This window comes from Schistocerca piceifrons, chromosome 10 (genome assembly GCF_021461385.2).
Source record: "Schistocerca piceifrons isolate TAMUIC-IGC-003096 chromosome 10, iqSchPice1.1, whole genome shotgun sequence".
NCBI classification, from domain to species: Eukaryota; Metazoa; Arthropoda; class Insecta; order Orthoptera; family Acrididae; genus Schistocerca; species Schistocerca piceifrons.
The window spans coordinates 5,449,479-5,474,136 of NC_060147.1; the positions used below are offsets into that span (position 1 = coordinate 5,449,479).

General features: G+C 44.9%; 1 protein-coding gene across 1 annotated transcript in view; it reads right to left on the minus strand.

Annotated features, from left to right (window-relative positions):
- LOC124718885 (aminopeptidase Ey-like) overlaps nt 1-24,658 on the minus strand; it is a 209,084-nt gene that overhangs the window by 82,242 nt on the left and 102,184 nt on the right. The window contains exons 7-8 of the mRNA XM_047244525.1: nt 18,902-19,058; nt 8,616-8,881 (exon numbers count right to left, since the gene is read on the minus strand). Of these exons, the coding sequence (XP_047100481.1) occupies nt 8,616-8,881; nt 18,902-19,058 (423 nt within the window). The remainder of the gene's footprint in view (nt 1-8,615; nt 8,882-18,901; nt 19,059-24,658) is intronic.

Here is a 24,658-nt window from a genome sequence, read left to right on the forward strand (position 1 = left end):
GTGATGTTGCGCCCGCTCTGGCCACTGATTAATTTGTTGGATCACATCAGCAAAGTTTCCACGAGGGTTTCATGGGCCGTGTATTGTAGAATTCTTCTCGCACTTCGCATTACGCCTGGGTCAGTCGATAGCAATTACTTTTGAGTTGTCGCACTTTACTCCACGCAAACGCGATTTATTACCACTGCCTGATAGGAGAGTCTTGTAATGTGATGATTGAAGGTCGGGAGTTAAAATAAATTTGTGCTAATCGACTGCATCTGTTTTCAATCAAGTAGTTGAAATCCCAAGTCACTTTCTTAATTAATTTTATGTTCGACATTTGCATCTTGTGTTCAATAGCTGAATATAACGTCAATGTGCACCCCTTTTTAATTAAAAGTGATCAATTCTGAATAAATTAATGTCAACACTGCCACCACAGTTCAATCAGGAGTCGCAGGGCCATATTACTTTTTTGCGTTATCCGATATTGCGGCAGTTTTGCACTCTCTGTTGATCTGTTAGTCAATTAGTTGGGGTGAACAGACGCCAAAACCAGCTAAGTGACAGGTGGGGTGTACATGCTATTGCCCCACAGTCGAAGACTAGTACACATCTTCTTCAAATGTCAATCAATTTCACGCCCTCCTCCTTCGTACTGGAATTTCTCGTGTGTTTTACAATCTCTACAGCCTCTCTAAATAATCTCTCACAGTATCCACTTATGGCTGCCAGCAGCTGAATGCTATCAAAACGAATCTGGTGGTCTTCTGACTGCAAAGCATGTTCCGTAACAGCTGATCTGTCAGTTTCCCCTCTTCTGTAATTGCCCTTGTACTCCTCTAGTCGTTTCTTGACCATTCTTTCTGTAGGACGCAGCCACACCTCCCCGCAACTACAAGGAATGCTACAAATCCCTGCTTTTTCCAGCAGTTTGTGGGCATCCTTGGACCACTGTAGGTATCTTCTGTGTGGGTTTGTGGATTACCACGAAGTTCCACTTTTTCGATATTTTTCCTATGCTGTGTCAGTGACGTCCTTAGTTAAAGGCAGGAAAACTTTCAATTTCACTGGCGCTTAATGATCGCTGCGATTTCTACCTAGCAGTCGTAACGCCATTTTCCCTCAGCTAAAGAATAACCATTCTTGAGCAATGTATTGGTGAGACGTTTTAATGCTGCATGAAGCAGCTCTGGTTCGCAGATTTTCCTCACTTTAGTCGGCAACGTTTTTATGATGCCGCGCTTTTGACAGTATGTGTCAATCGGTGAGCTGTTACGGTCACTGTGGTGGAGTTCTTCATTACAACGTGGCCAGTTGACAATATCTGGATGGCATCACACAGGGAAGAAACATTGGGGAGCTGGAATAAGGACGAAAAGTGAGTGAGGGGTGTAGCCCTTGAGTCTGCTATCGTGCACATTCACAGGTTTCTGGGATGCAAACACTGCTACCCAAAGGACAGGCGGTGGACCACTGCATTTCATTACAGCAGCAGGACAAGGCTGCTGAATTGTCCAACAGGCAAGAAGAGTCCTGCTTTAAACGACAGGTAGAATTTCAACCACATTGAACAGAAATGCGATACACACAATGCTGACTGTGGCATAGCACCTGCATGTGAGTAGTCTCTTTACCCGAAGACTAGTGCTTTGTGTTCCATTAACAACTGCACATTGGCGGCACTGTTGCACTTACAGGGGCAGTTCAATTTACTCTCAGAAATTCGTGTTTTCTAATTTTAAATGTGCCTTTTCTAAACAGCAGTTTCTTTTACTAACAAGAGATGCAATATAACCTCCTTTGTCCTCTGTAATTATGAAGATGGTATGTGTTCTTTTGGATACATCCGAAAGAAGAGACACTATCTCCATATAGTAAGGCTAACTGGCCATTGACCTCCTCCTCCTGTGCTGGGTGCACACGCATTGCCCAAACTCTTGTGGGACTCCATAAGATTGTCTGCTGCGGGTAATGAGTCTATTGGGCAGGGGCACTACAAATGTAGTATGTGGATATTAAGTTGGGAGTGTGGGTTTCACGGGGTGCGTGAAAGGGATAAATCTCTGCAGTCGCACTATCCTCTGTGCCCTCGGTGGCTCAGATGGATAGAGGGTCTGCCATGTAAGCAGGAGATCCCGGGTTTGCGTCCCGGTTGGGGCACACATTTTCAACTGTCCACGTTGATGTATATCGCCGGCTGTCGACAGCTTAGTGTCTTGATTTAGTTATGATTTCATCCTTTGTCCTCGGTCTGCTGCTGTGAAAAGGCGTCTGTGCTCTTCAGTGACACTGGCTATGTAAGTAAACAGTCCTCTACCTGAAGAGAACAGTGTGAACCATCGAAGGCGCAGTGGCAAAATAAATAAGTGACTGACGAGGAAAACTGTTTTATTTTCATTTACCAACAGTCTCAGCTCTCATAAAGTCGTCCTTTTTCGACGAAACATTTTTAATATTGTTCCGTAAGGGGCAGTCGGGTGAGAACCAAGCACCTGCCATAATACACAGTCCACACGACAGGTGGCTCTACTGTTGTTACATTTCGATACTGTCAGTGCTGTGGTAGGGGAACAGTATAGTGCCGCATAACAGGTGTTGCGCTACGACCTTTGTTCCTGGCAGACTAGTCAAGTGCGTTTGTCCAGCTGTTGACAAGGAAGCAAACAAAGAAGATCAGAGACGTGTGCTTTGTTTTCTGGCAGATGAGGGTTCTGGAGTACACGAAATTCATTGTCGTACATTCACTGTGTATGATGAACGCTGCACGTCCCTGGCGTGTGAAAGCAAGTAGTAGAGGAGATTCTGGAAGGGCACACATCCCTGCAAGAGAATCTGCACCAAGGATGTGACAGATTGCTGGCCTTAATTTGGCAATTTGCGGTAAGTACCTGTGGGACCAAACCACACTACTTAATGTAACTTAAACTAACTTACGCTCAGGACAACACACACACTCACGCCCGAGGGAGGACTCGAACCTCGGACGGGGGTGGGGGGGGGGGGGGGACCGCACGAACCGTGGCGAGGTGCCTCAGACAGCACGGTTACCCCACATGGCTACTGGCCTTATCTGGGGAGACCGTCAAATCACAGAATACTAAATTCGTGTTCAGGTCGGCACGATGAGTTCCTGTTTCTTACAACGTGGTTAACGACTGACAGACGTGTGCGTGCCATCGTCGAAGACCACTTGCATTACTACAGAATCTGCTAGCAGTCGGTGCTGCATCACCTGACAGAGTGACGGAAGATGGAGAGAACGGCGTCCGTCACGTCTCAGTGCCACACATCTGAGTGTGTCACACCCGCAGTACCCTGAGGAAGGACACGCGTTTCTCTCCCATACTGTCACAGGGACGGAAAGTGGGGCCACCATTTCTAGCGTGAGGGCGTATGGCAAAGAAAATAGTGAAGACATCTCACACCTCCCCCCCCCCCCCCAATCTGCTGCAGTACCACGAGGAACGACATGCGTTGTGCTCCTTTGCTGTCACAGGGGTTGCAAAATGGGGCCACCAGTCCTTTACCGTCACAGGGGTTGCGAAATGGGGCCACCGTTTCTAGCCTGAGGGCATACAGCAAAGACAATAACATCTGCCCACCCCAAAGAAATCCAAAGCTGTTGACACAAGTTCAGGTAAGGCCAGGATACCTCCTTTGGACTGCAGGGGACCTCTGCTCACCGAGTTTCTCGATCGTGGAACCACAATCCGTGCACAGTGGTACAAAAACACTTTGCAGAAACTGCGATGTGCCATGAAGTCAAAGTGCCTAGGAATGCTGTCAGAATCGTGTTGTTGTACGCTAATGGTTGTCCCCACACCGCCAGTTGGACGAATGCTACAGTTCAGTGATTTGGCTGGGAAACACCGCAACACCTCCAGTATAGCCCGGATTTTTCAGCGTGTGACTTTTATGTGTTTGGCTTTTGAATGGAACCATCCCACAGTCCACTTGTTGTGGGTATTCAGTTTTCGTATGACTTCCCCTCATATTTTTCGATATTAGTGGGCAATAGAACTCTGTAGATGTGTCCGACGTTCCCTGACACAGTGCCAAGTGCACGGGTCAAAGGCTGCGCCCACCTCTTCTTCCTGTTTCGCTGTCTCTGGAGATCGTGCACCTGCCATGCAGGATAGGGATCGTCAAATCTGCCATTCTCACAACTGTTTACCCAGAACAACATTTTCACCATTTTTTGTTTCTCACGAGGAGGTGCAGATCGCTCCAAAAAGACCTGTGCCCTGGTGGAGGAACAGCTTGTCATCCAGAGCGCGAGGCGAATCCAACCTCGAGCTCCAAAGGGGTGGTCGCCCCGTCTGACATCCTGCCGACCTCAACATTTAGAGCACTCTCTACGATATGCAGCAGAGCGCTGCAGTCCTCGTGGACATCAGCAAAGGTGTACGAGCAGGAGAAGTATATTTTTAGTACTATTTGTAAAGAGACACACAACACATGTTTGCTGAGACCTGTTTAATTTTTTTTATGGCGGTGTTGGTAGCTGCACTACCTCACCGTACCTTATTAATAAAGTTCTGTATTTACTTTAGTAGCCTGTTTACTAATGTTCTTTAATTTTTTTATTGTTGTATTGCTATAAATTACTTTGATTGGCGTTAGCAGCGTGTTTTAAAAAGGTAGTTTATTGCTGCACTGCTAGCTTCTGTGTTTTTTAAAAAAAATTTAAACTGTTGTATTGCTATAAATTGCTTGATTGCCGTTTGCGGCGTGTTTAAAAGGCTGTTTATTGCCGTACTGCTAGTTTCTGTAAGATACGAATAAAACATCTGTTAAAAATCTCAACTCGACAGTAAACTACTAGAAATTTGGCCCCGTTTCCCAACTTGTGGTGTGGCTTGTAGTAACCGTAACCACTGTGTGTGTCAATTTCATAGCAGTCTTATTTTGCCTACAACATACAGGGTGTTTCAAAAATGACCGGTATATTTGAAACGGCAATAAAAACTAAACGAGCAGCGATAGAAATACACCGTTTGTTGCAATATGCTTGTGACAACAGTACATTTTCAGGCAGACAAACTTTCGAAATTACAGTAGTTACAATTTTCAACAACAGATGGCGCTGCGGTCTGGGAAACTTTATAGTACGATATTTTCCACATATCCACCATGCATAGCAATAATATGGCGAAGTCTCTGAATGAAATTACCCGAAACCTTTGACAACGTGTCTGGCGGAATGGCTTCACATGCAGATGAGATGTACTGCTTCAGCTGTTCAATTGTTTCTGGATTCTGGCGGTACACCTGGTCTTTCAAGTGTCCCCACAGAAGGAAGTCACAGGGGTTCATGTCTGGCGAATAGGGGGGCCAATCCACGCCGCCTCCTGTATGTTTCGGATAGCCCAAAACAATCACACGATCATCGAAATATTCATTCAGGAAATTAAAGACGTCGGCCGTGCGATGTGGCCGGGCACCATCTTGCATAAACCACGAGGTGTTTGCAGTGTCGTCTAAGGCAGTTTGTACCGCCACAAATTCACGAAGAATGTCCAGATAGCGTGATGCAGTAATCGTTTTGGATCTGAAAAATGGGCCAATGATTCCTTTGGAAGAAATGGCGGCCCAGACCAGTACTTTTTGAGGATGCAGGGACGATGGGACTGCAACATGGGGCTTTTCGGTTCCCCATATGCGCCAGTTCTGTTTATTGACGAAGCCGTCCAGGTAAAAATAAGCTTCGTCAGTAAACCAAATGATGCCCACATGCATATCGTCGTCATCAATCCTGTGCACTATATCGTTAGCGAATGTCTCTCGTGCAGCAATGGTAGCGGCGCTGAGGGGTTGCTGCATTTGAATTTTGTATGGATAGAGGTGTAAACTCTGGCACATGAGACGATACGTGGACGTTGGCGTCATTTGGACCGCAGCTGCAACATGGCGAACGGAAACCCGAGGCCGCTGTTGGATCACCTGCTGCACTAGCTGCGCGTTGCCCTCTGTGGTTGCCATACGCGGTCGCCCTACCTTTCCAGCACGTTCATCCGTCACGTTCCCAGTCCGTTGAAATTTTTCAAACAGATCCTTTATTGTATCGCTTTTCGGCCCTTTGGTTACATTAAACCTCCGTTGAAAACTTCGTCTTGTTGCAACAACACTGTGTTCTAGGCGGTGGAATTCCAACACCAGAAAAATCCTCTGTTCTAAGGAATAAACCATGTTGTCTACAGCACACTTACACGTTGTGAACAGCACACGCTTACAGTAGAAAGACGACGTACAGAATGGCGCACCCACAGACTTCGTTGTCTTCTATATCTTTCACAACACTTGCAGCGCCATCTGTTGTTGAAGATTGTAACTACTGTAATTTCGAAAGTTTATCCGCCTGAAAATGTACTGTTGTCCCAAGCATATTGCAACAAACGGTGTATTTCTATCGCTGCTCGTTTAGTTTTTATTGCCGTTTCAAATATACCGGTCATTTTTGAAACACCCTGTATTTACACTACAGTGTGTGGACACGTTTTGAGCCACTGAGCATGAACCACACGCACGACAATACAGCAGTGTATGTAGTCTGCAGCTGCACTGCACTGCAAGGTACGAGCAGAACGCACACAGCAGGTGGTCTGTGTGTAGTGTCAGCGAGTTCGCCCCAGCACAGGCTGCACGAATACCAGAAATTTGCCACCCGGGACATTTGCCACACTTGCCCCTTCGCCAGGTAGCTTGGGTAGCGATCCCTCAGATAAGGGACCCCCCCCCTTTCTCGTACTTCTTCTGTCCGCTTTCTAACCGCCGTCTCCACATCTTACTCGATACAACCAGTACGTAAGGGACCTTCTTCTTCGACATCTTGGCCAAATACAGAGCTTCTTTTCCGAAATCGAAATATTTATAACTTTTGGGAAACTATAGCAATACCGACGATTATGTCTGTATATAATTAGTCCTGCCAGGTATAAATATAGATCGCTCTGCCTGTACGGTAGCTTCCTTTCACGCTTACTGATTGTGATAGAAACAGTCCATCGCCATGGGAGCAACAAGAATGGAACGATGTAAGAGAATGCAAAAGTGAGCTAATCATTTCTTTTTGATCATTGCATTTGTGCCTACTTTAATTAATACAACTGCATGCCCAAAAGACAATAAGGAAAGAAGAAATGGGTATGTGAACGTTTGAAAAGAAGAACGACATACTCGATATTAATTTACTCTCTAAAATCCGATATCCCTTGCGGCGAGACATTAGTTACTAAAGTGTAGCGAGACAATGTTCAAAACATGACTGAAAATACGTTCACTCAATAGAGATAAGAACATCTATGACTGACATGTTATCTAAAGTCGACGTACAATTTTGAAATGTTAGAAATAAGGAAATGAAGTATTAAAGAATGCTATGCTTGTAACGTATGTTGTTGTTCTACATTTTTTAGCTCTGGTATTTACAGCGTCACAGAGAAACAATACCAGATTTTGGAGGGAAAAGCCGTAATTGTAATGGTCTGCACTCCAACAGAAACAAGAAGCACAACTTAAGGAAAAATAATGTAATGTGTATTCCAGCTCACAAGCGACATTGAAGCAGATAGTTCCTGTGACAGTATGGGCAGAGGTTACATTCGACAACCGGAATAAATTAATAACTGGCTCCTTTTAGCGACCCCCGGTCTCAGATGAAACAGTTGCTGAACAGTACAAAGTAAAATTGAGTCTCATCACAAATAGGTACACTACCCACACAATTATAGTTGGCAGTGACTTCAATCTACCTTCCGTATGTCGACAAAAATACATTTTCAGACCCTATCGTACATAGAAAACAATTTCCGTAATTGTTGTAAATGCTTTTTTTAAAAATTTTTGAACCGTTAGTTCACGAGGCCATTCAAATCGTAAATGGTTACGAAACCACGCTTGATCTCTTAGCCACAAATAATCCTGAGCATCACGACGGATACAGGGATTAGTGAACACGTGGTCGTAGTGAGACTCAATTCCGTAACAAAGAAATTCACCAAAACTAAACGTGAAATCTCTATTTATAAAAGCAGCTAAAAATTCGGTTGACGTCTTTCTAAGAGACAGTCTCCAATCCTTCCAAACTATCTAAGTGAATACCAAAGAAGTAGTATCAACAGCACTCGAGAGATTCATACCAAATAAATTAATAACAGACGGAACTGATCCTCCACGATACACAAAACACGACAGGAGGCTGCTGCAGGAGCACCTAAAAAGGCAAGTATAGTTTAGACGAAAGCAAAATCTCCAAGATCGGCGAAGTTTTATTCAGGCTCGAAATTTGGTGCGGATTTCAATGCGAGATGCATTTAATAGTTTCCACAACGAAACTCTCTATAGACATGTGGTGGAAAATCCATAGAGATACTGGTCCCATGTTAATTAAGCCAGCGGAAAGGTTCAGTAACTACCTTTACTGCGCGACAGCGACGGTAGTGTCAGTGATGACAGTGCCACTAAAGTGGAGTTACTAAATGAGGGTGAGGAGCAGGAGGAGGAGGAGGAGGAGGAGGAGGAGGAGGAGGGAGGGACAAGGGACCCAATCCTTCGGAGCAGGTAAAATCGTGGCAGATGTCCGGCGTGCAAATGTCCGGCGTGGCAAATGTCCGCACACCGGTTGCACTCACCTGTGTGATACTGAGTGTGTCAGTACGGTAGTCCCTGGAGAGGGTGAGCAGCGGGTAGCCCGTCTGGAGGGTCCAGGTGTCCATGACGGCCTCGACGGTCACGCCAGCGGGCAGCGCCCCCTGCCGGTGGGCCTCGGCCGTCAGCGCCCCCCACAGGTCGCTCTGCTCGGCGTTGTCCAGGCGGTGCTTGCGCAGATAGCTGGTCAGCCCGTCCCGGAACACCATCTCCCCGAGGAAGTCCGACATCATGCGGATCAGGAACGAACCTGTGCACGCGCGACACCGCCGCCAGCATCACCTTCCACTCTCGGACATTTAAGAGGCGACCTAAGACCTCGAAAAAATTAAGTGACGAAATAATTTTTTTTTTCTTGGCAGGTACCTCAGTAATTTGAACTTCAAGTGGCCTAACAGCAAGTTGATAAGTATAAGTTATAAATAGTACCATACTTTCAATAATAGACTTTTTCTAATAATTTCCGGGTATGCAGCCAGATCCCGTCGACATTCTGCCACGGTATTTCGGCCCAGAGACGTCCGGCCATCATCAGGTGAGTACACAACTACTGAAGAGCCCAGGTGCAGTCGCGGTATTTATGCCGAATCTCGCGCATGCGAAATGTACTGGCATGCTACAGTGCATGCGTCAGGTGTTGACATGTGCGGCATAGCCGAGTTGTACGTGCTGCCCTCGGTGCTGAAAATAAAGGTTTATCTAGTCATTGAGTATCGAATGACGCTGTCGATTCCGCTGTGATTGTATAATTTTAATAACAAGATTCCAATTTTTATCCAGCTAAAAGCCGTTGTCACGATTTATAAGATTATCGGCAAGACGTATTTCCACTGATTCTTTGATTACGGAATCCCAAAATCCGGAAACAGGAGCTAAAATTTTTGTTCCATTGCATTCCATTGAATGTCCCAAAGAAATACAGTGCTCTGCTACTGCAGATTTAGACGGTTGTCGCAGACGGGTGTATCTTTCATGTCTATACATCGTTCATGGACAGTTCTTGTCGTCTGTCCAATATATGCAGAGCCACATTCACAGGGAATTTTGTAGACGCCTGCTTTCTTCAGTTGTAAATCGTCTTTAACGGGTCCAACCAGGGCCCGGTTCTTTGCTTCGAAAGATGCGTCTCGCTTAAGACTGAATGTGTGCAAAAGGACTAACGCAACCTCCAAGTTTCACCGTCGGAGCTTGGTGTCTCCAAAGTCATAATTAAGAGTCTCTGACTGTACCTCATACATCCATTCTCCACAAGCCATAGGGGAGACGCCTCGGGTCGGCTACCGCACCACTTCCTCCAGTCGCCCATTGCAAATGCTGCACAGCGATAGCCACTGTTGCTGAACGTCCTCGTCCCCTCTTTGAGATAGAATCTCTCTGAACATTAACTCTGTTTTCACATCATGGAGTGCCCGAATTCGGATTGTTTCCCCAAACGCCACCCTCCAGTCTCCTAAATGTGAACACATTCAGCTGATCCCGAGTGAGGCCAAACTCTATCACTTTGTAGGAGAGCGTGGTCGGTCCCCATCTTTGCTTGTTGACGCGCAGTCAACCATTAATAAGTTTCCTAGTTGAAACAGTTTTACACACATCAAAAGAAGTTTTGCATCAATCCAGTTCCCAGAACTCCTGAAGGCAGACGTTGACTGTGGATATTGTATCACAGACACAGTCCCTTTGACTGTCCAGAGATTTCACTAAACCCGCCCAAAGATGTAAACAACCATGCGTGAGCAGCGCCTATTAGGCGGTGGTAGTCCGACAGCCGATCAGTTCCAGTCATTCGACCAGGAAGAAGGTACACGGCTCGTGTTGTCTGTAGTTCAACCATGCCTAGACGGTCAATACCGCAGTTCCACCGCGATCCGCGTCCGCGTTGTTACTTTGCGCCAGGAAGTGTTCTGAACAAAGGAAGTGTCCAGGCGTCTGGGAGTGAACCAAAGCGATGTTGTTCGGAAATGGGGGAGATACAGAGAGACAGGAACTGTCGATTACATGCCTCTCTCAGGCCGCCCAAGGGCTATTACTGCAGAGGATGACCACTACCTACGGATTATCTTTGTAACGACGAAACCATACAGCACGGTACAGATGGGTCCAACAACATGCCGAATGGACCGCTCAGGATTGGCATCACGTTCTCTTCACCGAGGAGTGTCGCATATGCCTTCAATCAGACAATCGTCGGAGACGTGTTTGGAGGCAACCCGGTCAGGCTGAACGCCTTAGACACACTGTGCAGCGAGTGCAGCACGGTGGAGGTTCCCTGCTGTTTTTGGGGTGGCATTATGAGGGGGCGGACGTACGCTGCTGGTGGTCAAGGAAGGCGCCGTAGCGGCTGTACGATACGTGATTGCCATCCTCCGACCGATAGTGCAACCATATCGGCAGCATATTGGCGAGGCATTCGCCTTCATGGACGACAATTCGCGCCCCCATCGTGCACATCTCATGGATGACTTCCTTCATGATAACGATATCGCTCGACTAGAGTGGCCAGCATGTTCTCCAGACATGAACATTCCTGGGATAGAAAACGGATGTTTACGGACGAAGTGACCCACCAACCACTCTGAGGGATCTACGCCGAATCGCCGTTGAGGTGTGGGACAATCTGGACCGACAGTGCCTTGACGAACTTGTGGGTTGTATGTCACGACGAATATAGACATGTATTAATGCAAGAAGACGTGCTGCTGGGTATTAGAGGTACCGGTGTGTGCAGCAATCTCGACCACCACCTCTGAAGATTTTGCTGTGTGGTGGTAGAAACCGCAATAAAACGGGTGGAAATGATGTTTATGTTGATCTCTATTCCAATTTTCTGTACAGGTTCAGGAACTCTCGGACCTGAGGTGATGAAAAACTTTTTTTGATGTGTATATAAGCGCTCCACTTATTGCTTACTGTTTCTGAATTTTCTCATGCCAGTCTTTCAAAACATGTGGATACTTAAACTGAAATGGTAAAGCTTCTCATACACCTGCTTTTTTAAAAATTTGGTTAAAAAATTATCAGTTTTCTAAAATGTGGACTATTTTCATGCATACGAGACATCTAAACCAGACATTTTCTCACGCTCCTAGCGCCTTTCTCTTCATTTTCTAATTCTCGTTCTTTGCAAATCTCTTGCTGATAGCGACGGAATAACACAGCACAGATTCTTGAAAGAAAGTAGAGTATGTCTGAGAAAAAAAAGCAATTTTTGCTATTTGGAAAAAGGAAATTAGATTTTTCGTTCATAAATTATAGCTTTTTGTCAGTGTATACAGTAAACAATATTATGAAATATTTATATAAGACGCTCTAAAAGGTGACTTTACAAAGTTTCCAACTTTTTACAAATTAACAACGAAATGGACATCCAGCTTTGGGAACTCCCCTATTATAAAGCAGGAGAAGCGATCAAAAAGTTTCTGTTTGAAGGCTGTACAATCCAGGAACGGTATGCTAACCAGGCGAAACCGGCGTGAGTTCTGAGGCAGTCATCCTTCCCGTGCACCAGATGGAAGATACCGTCTGATAAAACACCGTGTCCTGCTGTGTGAGGAAGTCCGTAGCTGCCCGTTCCACATCCCGGTCTGACAAGAATCATTAACTCTTCAAGACCTTTTTAGAGGCCGAGATCAGGATTATAAGGCAGGTGCTCGAGTCTCTCCCACTTGTTTGTACTGGGTAGAGCTGGCCTCCCGTATCGACTGGTGTCTCGTATCGAACCACGACCGGCACGGAACTTGGCGCACAATTCCAGAATGGTGGTTTTCGACAGACATGCTGCCCCATACATATTCTCGCATTCTCTGACGAAAAGAATGACTGCACGCTGGTTCTGTTTGGCCGCATTTGGTAATAACGTTGCCATAGGTCACGCTGCTGCATTTACTGCACACACATCAGAGAGACACGAATTCCTCAGAAGTCCCCTGTCTACGAGTCAGTGCTTGTATACCCACATTGGAGTCGCAATACATTGCAAGTACACTGCAGCCACACCATCAAACGGAAATGTTTTGATCGCCCCTTGTATATTGGTTGAGTTTTCTAGGAATGTACGTCATCAGAATTTTAACAGTGAACCACACTGCACCACTGCAGTTGTATGAGCAGCTCCATGACGCCTTCACGATTAATAAACGAACCTGTGAACATGCTATCGATTAAATACTTTGTATCCGTCTGACTTGCTTAGGATCCCAGACCCAGGAAGAGCACACAAGTATTGGTTGAACACAAGTTTTGTAAGCTAACTCCTTCGTAAGTCTGGACCAGTAGAAATGGGTGACATCTGAGTTGTGGTGCCAAAGAAGAATTCTGAAATAAGTGTTAAGAAGAGTAGGCGAGGGAGGAAGTTTCTACAAGACCCTTGGTTGTCCATCTACTACAGCATCCAGGAATAACTGACCTGGGGCTGGAAGGAGAAGCAGGGGGGATATTAGAGATATACAGATTATACGGTGTGGACACTTCAGCATAAGCACCACATTATCTACCTATTTCCCTAAACAGATGTGGACATTTGTGTCAGGCTTCTGCAGATAAGCCACTGGTATGTTTCCAAGAAGTTGGCTAATTCAAGCCTCCAATTCATCGAGAGTTTTTGGTTTCGCGTGATAAACTTCCTCTCTCGCCCCAGCTCCAAAGAAAGAAATCAAGATAAACTTCCTCTCTCGCCCCAGCTCCAAAGAAAGATATCAAGATGGCCACAATGTCCCGACTAACGTTCTCGAAAATCGGTGTTGAGCCACAGATGGACAGGTATGCGGAATGAGGCAGGGCCCCATCTTCCGTAAAGAGTAAGTCATTGCAAATTCTCCCGTCTGGATACAACACCATGAATATAATTTTCAACCATATCAACATAGGTTTTGCATTCATTGTGTCCCAAATGAGATATGGTCCTGCAACATGGACGACATGCTGCACCACAATGTGGCCTTTGTGGGATGATGGCTTTGTTCAACAACCACCCTGGGACCATCATTTGCCCAATAACAACAATTCTGTCGGTTAACAAACCCCACAACATGAAACACAGATTTATATGACCTCACGATAGTACTGAAAAAATTGGACCAGTCAGCATTCCAAGCGAGCATCGTTTCCCCATATTACAGATTAGATTTACTTTCATTCCAATTGATCTTTAGTGAGGAGGTCCTCCTGATGTAAAACATGTCAGAAAAGCAATAATGCATGACAAATATTTACAACTAAAACAAATATGCTAATGTACCTTACACAGGTCCCAAGTGGAATAATCGTCATTTTTTTATGAACATTATATGAAAGGATCATTTTACAACAATGTTCATCTACCAAGATCGCATTAATGCACTTAATTACTGAATTTCACACACACACACACACACACACACACACACACACACACACACACACACACACACACACATATATATATATATATATATATATATATATATATATAATACAAAATCAGTTGGCTCTACTGAGAAATTCCTCAATGGAGTAGAAGGAGCTGGCCGCCAATAAATCCTGTAGGGTTCTCTTAAACTGAATTTCATTGGTTGTTAGGCTTTTTATGGCTGCTGGCAAGTTATTGAAAATGTGTGTTCCTGAATTATGCACACCTTTTTGTACAAGACTAAGTGACTTTAAATCCTTGTGAAGATTATTCTTATTTCTAGTATTGATTCCATGAATTGAGCTGTAGGTTTGAAAAAGTGATATATTTTTAATGACAGAAATTGCATGTCAAATAGAGGCTTGTTGAGACACTTCAGCAGTTCTATGGTGTGCTCCTCCCAGTTGAATTTATTATCAAGCTGTAATCCCAAGAATTTAACACTGTCCAATTCTTCTAATTATCATATGTTACGCATATACTCATGGGACACTCCTTACAGTTTCTGAACTGCATTTAGTATGTTTTTTCAATGTTTAATGACAAAGAATTGGCTACAAACCAGTGATTAATGTCCACAAATATTTTATTAGCTGATCTTTCTAAAACTACATTTGATTTGCTATTTATTCAAGTGTTTGTATCATTGGCAAACAAAACAAACTTGGCATCTGTTAATGTTACTGATGAAAGGTTTTTAGTCTTTGGGCGATAATTATGGCAGTAATGTGGTTTCCACAACAAGAGTTCAACTCTTTCTTCAGAATAGTTCGGATTATGAGTCAAGTTAAACCAATTTCACAAGATGTCCATCTTTGTGATTTATAAGGACTTTGTGTCAACATTTCCTGAATCACTTGCACACTGTCCTGTGTTCTGGATATTGAGAGTCAACCACTTCTCCTAACATCTGACACAGAATGTGTGTCCAATACCTACGAGCGGTAGTTTCTTACGATCTTTGCATCTACTGAGGAATAACGTCCTTTCACACTTCACCACCATCTCTGTACTTGTACCACCGATCACCATACTTCATACTGGGATGCCAGCTGAGCTCACTCGTGCAAGATTAGACACTCCACCACAGTCCAGCACTGATGACTTAAAAGATATAAATGAGACATCTGTCATATATGTATATATAAATCAGAGTGTACACATATGTATATGTCCTGGGTCTCCTCTCAAACCTCTTGATCGATTTCAGCCAAATCTGACACAGAAATACCAGACCTCGTGAGTATCAGCACTGTGAGGCTTATAGCCTCCTAGCTGCAGTAGGAGGGAGCTACTGGCAAATACATCAAATATATGTTTATCCCAGCCTCTGCCATATAGGCTGCCCTGGACAACAGACGTGTTGTATGGGAATAGTGTTGGCGTGCCGTATCAAGCTGATGTGTAGCCTATTCTGCATGACAAATGAGTTGTGGGAGTAGTGTTGGCCTACTTCACTGAAATGTATTGGAGGGGCTACATTTGCCAGCGAAAATGGCTGGGGATAGGTTGAGGTGGATAGAGGATGGGGCAGACAGCGTGAGGGGGAGGAGGGAACAGGGGGAGGAGAGGAGGGGGAGTTGCCTTAGACAGGTGAAAAGTGTAGAGGGGTAATGGGCAAGTGGAAAAGGGAGAGACCGAGATTGAAAAAGAAAAAGGTGAACAAGGTTATGGTCAGTGTGAGGGGGAGGCAGATATGGCCAGAGAGAGGGGATGGAGTAAATGGACAAAGAGAGGAAGAGGAGGCGAGAAAAGACATGGGAGAGGAAAGAGGAGAAGATAGACGAGAGGAGAAGATGAGGTGGACTGACAGAGGGAGAAACAAGTGACTCAGAGAGGGGAGAGAGGTGTGTTCAATAAATGTGTCGAATGCATATGCAGTCGAAGCCGCAATGAAGAGGCTAGTAATGTGAGAAATTCTACCACTGTAAGAAACAAAATGTTCTTTGTTTCATTAAAATTGGTAAACCATCAAACGAGTTATAAACAATTTCCAATTAGAAATTAATTCTTGCCTATCCTGTAGACGATATTGGATGTTGTTGTTACATAGTGATAAAAAAAACGGTCACAAGATGCCGTTGTGGCCTGAACTCCAGGAAGGCCTTCGCAACCGGGCGACTGCTCTGCGGGTCAGTTGCCAAAGTGACTCTGGAGTTACGTGCTGTGGTGGGGCTGGTGCAGCGGCCTGCAACGCAGTGTTCTGCCTTCGCTGGTCGACTCTGCTACCACTCGATGTAGCCCAATACGGCGTCTTCTCTGTCGAGTACGTGACACACCTGCCCGGTGGGAGGACGAGTCCTCCCAGCTCAGTCAGTAGCAAAGTTTCTCGAGTATCGAGCATTCGACTGGCCCCGTCTCCACAGCAGTCGTCTATTGTACGGCTGAGCTACTTCGGCCCCATCGAGCACTCTCACTGACCTGACGAAGCTGCTGATCCGTGCACTGTCAGCTAGATCTGACGCTTCCGGGCTTCGAACTGGATCCACTGTAGCTCGCCCACTCAGTGGGTGTTCTCTCTCTCTCTCTATCCGTTTTGTCGGTTCCGACTCTTCGTGACCCCATGAACCAAATCACACCACTTTTTCCTGTCTTGCACTTTTTCTCGTAGACCTTCCAGGTTGGAACGTATTGCTTCTGTGATGCCATCGATCCATCTCATCCTCTGACTTCCTGTTCTTCTAGTTCCTTCAATTTTCCCCAGCATTAATGTCTTTTCCAGCGAGTCATGCCTTCGCATTGTGTGTCCAAAGTAGGTCAGCTTTTGTTTTAACATTAGACCTTCCAGGGAGAAATCTGGTTTTATTTGCTCCAATATTGATCTGTTGGTTCTCTTTGGAACTCTAAAAAGTTTCCTCCAACACCACAATTCGAAGGAGTCAAGTCTTCACCGTTCAGCCTTTCTAATGGTCCAGGTCTCACATCCATACATCACAACTGCAAAGACCATAGCCCTCACAATATGGACTTTGTTGCTAGTGTTATATCTCTGGACCTTATATCTCTGGACCTTACAACCTTGTCGAGGTTTGACATCGCCTGTCTACCGAGCAACAGGCGTCTCCGGATTTCATGGCTGCAGTCGCCATCACCAGACTGAGATAACTAACTGAATGTGGTCACTACCTCCATGGTTCCTCCTGCTATATCCCACGAATTGGTAGGTGCAGTTGCCATAATTTTCGTTTTCTTCACATTCACCCTAAGACCGGCCTTTTCACTTTCGTCTTTCACCTTCAGCAAGAGTGTTCTCAATTCTTCTTCACTTTCTGCCAACAGGATCGTATCATCCGCGTACCTGAGGTTGTTTACATTTATTCCAGCTATTTTAATTCCTGTTTCGCCTTCATCTAGCCTCGCATTCCTCATAACATGTTCTGCATACAGATTGAATAAGTACGGTGACAGTATGCAGCCTTGCCGGACCCCTTTCTGAATCTTTATCCATTTCGTTGTTCCATACATAATTCTCACCGTGGCTTCTTGGCCAAGGTATAAACTCCGTATCAGGCGAATGAGGTGATCTGGTACACCCATGTTTTTCAGTACGTTCCATAATTTGTTGTGATCGACGCATTCAAAGGCTTTGGCGTAGTCAATAAAGCACAGGTACACATCTCTGTGGAATTATCTTGCTTTTTCCATAATCCACCGAATGTTAGCAATTTGATCTCTAGTTCCTCTTCCTGTCCTAAATCCAGCTTGTTCTTCTGGTAGCTCTCGATCTAGATATTGGCGAAGTCTATTTTGTAAGATTTTCAACATGACTTTGCTAGCATGTGAGGTAAGTGCGATTGTTCGGTAGTCTGAGCATTCTTTAGAACTTCTCTTCTTTGGAATGGGGATGAATACTCATCTTTTCCAGTCTTCTAGCCACTGCTGCGTGATCCATAATTTTGAGGTATTGAGTGCAGCATCCTTTCCAGTGACTTTAAACAATTCTACTGATATTTCATCATGTCGACTAGTTTTGTTATCAGCCATATTTTCAAGGGCCCACTGCAATTCGTTCTCCAAAATATCTGGCTCTAGTTCTAAATTAATATTAACATCACTGTGTGTTACCGACAGCTATATCCGGCCAGTCCGCAAGGGTCCCGGTTTCGACAGGCGGTCTGCACATTTCCTGAAAGTATTACGGATCACCGACGGTACTGTGCCCGGTTCAGTCCTACATCACTGAGCTCTCGAGGCGACTTGCACCAGCAGAGTCGCCTTCTGCCAACAGCTGCCGCTGTCTCAGTGTACCACTATGAACGAAACTCCCTTGCCACTGGGCTTGTCCACCACGTGGGCTGCTACCATCAAACTACCGTATAGATGGCGTCAGTTAGCCAAGAATGTTCCCGTCGAATTATTATTCTCTACTGCACACATGCTGCTGTACTGGAGAACTTAAGTGATGATCAAAGGGATCGCTCTGTTAGGAAGAAATCTATGGACAGCAGTCACTGACTGCTGGCCCCTGTTTTGATTGGTCAAGAGTGGGAATTTTCCTACACATCAGTCAGCAGGCCTGAAAATTGTGTAATGTACTGCTCAAAGTGGTTGCTCAAATAAAATGACAAATAGAAATTTAGACAGCTGAAGTTGTTTTGATTTATACTTATCAGCAAGGTTCCACAACCATCTGTACAAAGATGGACTTGGATCACACAACAGCTTCCCACACAGTCAACTCTGCACTCAGCACTGGCCGGCCTTAAGAAATGGAAAAGATGGAAGGCCGCATCAAAGCAGATGAAAGGCTGATAACTTAAAGACAAAGTAAGTAACGATGGCCATTATCCTTCGGTCTATTAGCATACGGCGAAACGGTCAGTCGCACAGTCTGCGAGCAGAGGGCAGAGAGTGAGTGCCGTGTTGTCGCAGCTCGTGGGCACCGACCTTTCTTGTAGGAGATGGTGTCGAAGATCTGCGAGATCTCGTTGGGGTTCTTGAGCTGTACAGAGAGTGCGTGCGACGTCTCCAAGGCGTCGAACCTGAGTACTGTCAGCATGTTGGCAAGCGCGTCCGACTCCAGCGTCTTCCAGTTCGGGTGCGCCTGTCAACACAAAGGCCGCCATCTCAATAAACAGCTGACGTGTGGCAAACTGATCAGCTAATCTGGCTCATTTCCAGATGCAGAGAACTAAACGGCGTCGTTCTGGGCCAGTACGTACACCGTGATTTAGCTGCCCCTACCGATGTCGTTTTATGCAACCCGCAATGTTACATCTGGCCGACAAAAACCACGGGCGAGATTTTGATTTTCTCCCACTCGATGCGCGCAAATTACTAGTCCTACATAAAAAATAGGATTCTTTCTAGGAAATTTAATGTAGCTAAATTCTGTAGTGGGATATATTTTCGGAATAGTTCACGGATTTCGAGCTATACCAGGAAAAACGCACGAAAGTGACCTGGAAATGCACTCCACCCTCACACTCGTCCTTGATCAGTCAGGATTTCTAGTATGTTGCTTGTGTCATTGGCTCCTACATACTACAAAAATTTCCGAACACATGAACTATTCTCGATATTCGACGTATTTTGATCCCTTGCCGTTACGCCATCACCATAGTCAGCCTTTCATTTATATTATCAATACGACTTTCGTAAAAGTTACTTTAAAACTAATTTTGTTGACAATCAAATTCAAACTTAAGTCTTATCAGTATAGCAGTTTCGTAGTCACAAGGCGTGACGAATACAACGATATAATTACTTACTTTATGCTGATAAAATTCACAAAACTGCTACGGAAAATTTACAGAGACGTCAATTTTACAGTCGACTAAGGCGGTAGTGTAATAAAGCGAAAATGTGTCCCACTAAAATTTAACTATATTGGATTTCCTACAAAAAGATCCCATACTTTTTTTCTGTAGGACTATTAGTTTACGCATAGCGAGCGAGAGAATATGAAAATCTCGCATGCGATTTTTCAAGGCCAGATATCAAATTGAAAGTTGCATAAAACGACATTGGTAGAAGCAGCTGAATCAGCCTACATAAGGAGCGGCCAAATTAGAACAGGGCAGGCGCAAGAAGTAAGTAAACTGTTCATTATTTGGAAACTAATCGCCACAACTTCTAACAAATTTATCCCACTGTTGCACAAGACGGTTGCTGCCTACAGAACCACGATTGCATGCACGTCTTCATCCGCAGAAGATCGATGGCCACCAATGTCCTTCCTCAGCGCTATAAAAAATATGGAAATCGTATGGGCAGGCATAATGGCTTCCCAGAAAAACTTCTTCCACGCGGTTGAGAGAACAGGCGCGTCAGCCCCACGAAACACGAAAGCCATGATTACCTTTTTACTTTTTTTCTCTCTTTCTGGAAGGCGCGATAGTTAACGCACAGTGGTAAATTGACACATTGCAAAAATGGAAGTGTGCCATCGTCTAGTCCAAACGCCCAGGTTTGTTGAAGGATGACGTCATTCTGTTGCAGGATAGTGGCAGCCCACAAGATGCACAGTACACTGCAGAAGTTTCGCTTGGAGGCCCTCACACATCCTCCGTACAATCCTCATCTCTCCCCATTCAGTTTCCGTATTTTTGGAGTGTGAACAAAGACATCCGTGACCATCGATTTCCTTCGGATGTAGAGGTGTACTTCTGTCCACAATCGTGGTTCCGTAGGTGACCGCAAACATTTTTCCCATGAAGCCACACAGTGTGATAAATATACACTACTGACCATTAAAATTGCTACACCAAGAAGAAATGCAGACGATAAATGGGTATTCATTGAACAAATATATTATGCTAGAGATGAAATGTGATTACATTTTCGCGCAGTTTGGGTGCATAGATCCTGAGAAATCAGTACCCAGAACAACCACCTCTGGCCGTAATAACGGCCTTGATACACCTGGGCATTGAGTCAAACAGAACTTGGATGGCGTGTACAGGTACAGCTGCCCATGCAGCTTCAACACGATACTACAGTTCATCAAGGGTAGTGACTGGCGTATTGTGACGAGCCAGTTGCTCGGCCACCATTGACCAGAAGTTTTCAGAGAGATCTGGAGAATGTGCTGGCCAGGGCAGCAGTCGAACATTTTCTGTATCCAGAAAGGCCCGTACAGGTCCTTCAACATGCGGTTGTGCACTATCCAGCTGAAATTTGGGGTTTCGCAGGGATCGAAGGAAGGGTAGAGTCACGGATCGTAACACATCTGAAATGTAACGTCCACTGTTCAAAGTGTCTCAATGCGAACAAGAGGTGACCGAGACGTGTAACCAATGGCACCCCATACCATCACGCTGGGTGATACGCCAATAGGGCGATGACGAATACACGCTTCCAATGTGCGTTCACCGCGATGTCGCCAAACACGGATGCGACCATCATGATGATGTAAACAGAAACTGGAATCATCCAAAAAAATGACGTTTTGCCATTCGTGCACCCAGGTTCGTCGTTGAATACACCATCGCAGGCGCTCCTGTCTGTGATGCAGCGTCAAGGGTAACCGCAGTCATGGTCTCCGAGCTGATAGTCCATGCTGCTGCAAAAAGTCGTCGAACTGTTCGTGCAGATGGTTGTTGTCTTGCAAACGTCCCGATCTGTTGACTCAAGGATCGAGACGTGGCTGTATGATCCGTTACAGCCATGCGGATAAGATGCCTGTCATCTCGACTGCTAGTGATATGAGGCCGTTGGGACCCAGCACGGCGTTCCGTATTACCCTCCTGAACCCACCGATTCCATATTCTGATAACAGTCATCGGATCTCGATCAACGCGAGCTGCAATGTCGCGATGCGATAAACCGCAATCGCGATAGGCTACAGTCCGAACTTTATCAAACTCGGAAACGTGATGGTACGCATTTCTCCTCCTTACACGAGGCATCACAACAACGTTTCACCAGGCAACGCTGATCAAATGCTGTTTATGTATGAGAAATCAGTTGGGAACTTTCCTCATGTCAGCAAGTTGTAGATGTCCCCACTGGCGCCAACCTTGAGTGAATGCTCTGAAAAGCTAATCATTTGCATATCAAAGCATTTATTCCTGTCGGTTAAATTTCGCGTCTGTAGCACGTCATCTTCATGGTGTAGCAATTTTAATGGCCAGTAATGTATTAAAAGTTCTGGCGATTACTTTTGAAATAATAAAGAATTTTCTTACTGAACGAAGAGTCCGCGGCTGTACTGCCATTTCATAGTGTCCGATGGGCACAATATTTCGACAATCAGACATGTCGACGTCGTCAGGTGCGCTGACGAACTGAGCTCCTGAGGCCTTGTATCCGCTCTCCCCACAGGCCGTCCCCTCCGCATGCACGGACAGTGGAGGGAACAGACAGCAGAGGGGGGAGTGGATACAAGGCCTCAGGAGCTCAGTTCGTCAGCGCACCTGACGACGTCGACATGTCTGATTGTCGAAATATTGTGCCCATCGGACACTATGAAATGGCAGTACAGCCGCGGACTCTTCCATTAACAAATACTCTGGGAGATACTGAAGAATCACAATTCTCTTCCTTTTTTGCATCTGTCTCATTTTGATTTTACTGCCCATTTTATATATATACCAGGATAGAAAATGCACTTTTCAAAGCACAAAGAAAGGCGAATTTGTCCTGGGCAGAGTTAGGGATCTAAAAAAGAAAGAAACTAGATTTTCGACTCATCTGACAGCTTCAAAGACATTTAAATCTATACATCTTAATATATTTGCCCTTTTTCACTTGTTAGCCTGAGTACCCATGCCGCGTAAAGTAACATCATACATGATGTCATATTGTATAACACGACACACGCCAACGTATCATCCGACACGGCATTTGTCACATCGTGCAATATCACAGTGTGTCTCTGAAGCTTAGGATGCACGCATACTCACTCTGGAATATTTCTTATTACATGTGCATTCCCACTTTCAGATACTTTCTATTGCAGATGCATCCCACACCCTAGTAGCACATGCATTCAGGTCTATTTGTTCTTACACCACTCACCACGCATGTAACAGAGGGTGGTCCCCTCAGCAAAAAAAATCAAATCCCTCCACCCAGAAATCAAAAAATTGTTTTAGCATCCCCCCAGCACCAAGTCCACACTAAATATTTTTACTAGCTGTTACAAATATGCTCTTCAGCCGTATGATATTGTATATTGTTTACTATGGCTGGGGAATCTTCTGGATTTTGGGCACAGGATCAAGGACCTAGTGTATTAACTTGAGATACAGGTGTGACAACACCTTGCAGCCAAGAGAGCTCACTGTGACGGGGAAGCATGGTTAACTCATAGAAAAGTGCGAATATGTCACGGTGTTTTGATTTAATTGTCTTTGAATCCGCCAGATAAGTCGGAAATGTAGTGGCTTACTCTTACACCAGTAGCTGTGCTCAGGACATATTCGCCTTTTTTTGGGCTACAACAGGGCCGGGTGTCACTCTGGTCACCAGCTTTTACTCCACCACTTTTTTGACACTAGACCGCCATAACTTGGCAACCGATGGAGATTCTTGTTGAATCTGACAACGAATGATCAGGTGTAGGTATTTCTTTATCTTTCAAACCACGTTGCTTATATCGTGACAATGTACAAAACTTTCACGAAACAACAGCACGACTATTAATTAAATGTATTTGTCATTCTTCTTACGGATTTTCAATGAATTCACACAAGTTTGGAACACATGAGTGGTGCATAGAAAAGGAACAAAAATGTGTTTTTTGCACGTTAAACCCGAATGAAGCTAGATTTTTGAAAGCATGTTTCCTAATTTATCGTAAGAATGTATTTTTTCTATATTTGAATCACTTTAAATCGTTCCCATGCATTCAATTCACGTAAGAATGAATTTTACGGTGCTACATTTAGCTCGTCTAAATCATCGTGCACTAAATGTATTTGCAGTTGCGAATACGGAAGACTGTCAGCTATGAAATGGAATGATGACAATCAAAATTGTTGCCAAACCAGGACTCGAACACGGATACCCCGCTTATCACGAGCGGTCGCCCTACCATTTTTTAAAAATATTAACCGGGACAGTGGAAAATGTGTGCCCCGACTGCAACTCGAACCCGGGATCTCCTGTTTACATGGCAGACGCTCTATCCCACTGAGCCTTTTTTTTTCTTTTCCTAGCAGATTAAAGACTTAGAGAAAGCTTTTGACAGTGCTGACTAGAATACTCTCTTTCAAATTCTGAAGGTGGCAGGGGTAAAATACAGGGACTGAAAGGCTATTTACAATTTGTACAGAAACCAGATGGCAGTTATAAGAGTCGAGGGGTACGAAAGGGCAACAGTGGTTGGGAAGGGAGTGAGACAGGGTTGTAGCCTCTCCCCGACGCTATTCAATCTGTATATTGAGCAAACAGTAAAGGAAACCAAAGAAAAGTTCGGAGTAGGTATTAAAATCCATGGAGAAGAAATAAAAACTTTGAGGTTCGCCGATGACATTGTAATTCTGTCAGAGACAGCAAAGGACTTGGAAGAGCAGTTGAACGGAATGGACAGTGTCTTGAAAGGAGGGTATAAGATGAACATCAACAAAAGCAAAACGAGGATAATGGAATGTAGTCGAATTAAGTCGGGTGATGCTGAGGGAATTAGATTAGGAAATGAGAGACTTGAAGTACTAACGGAGTTTTTCTATTTGGGGAGCAAAATAACTGATGATGGAT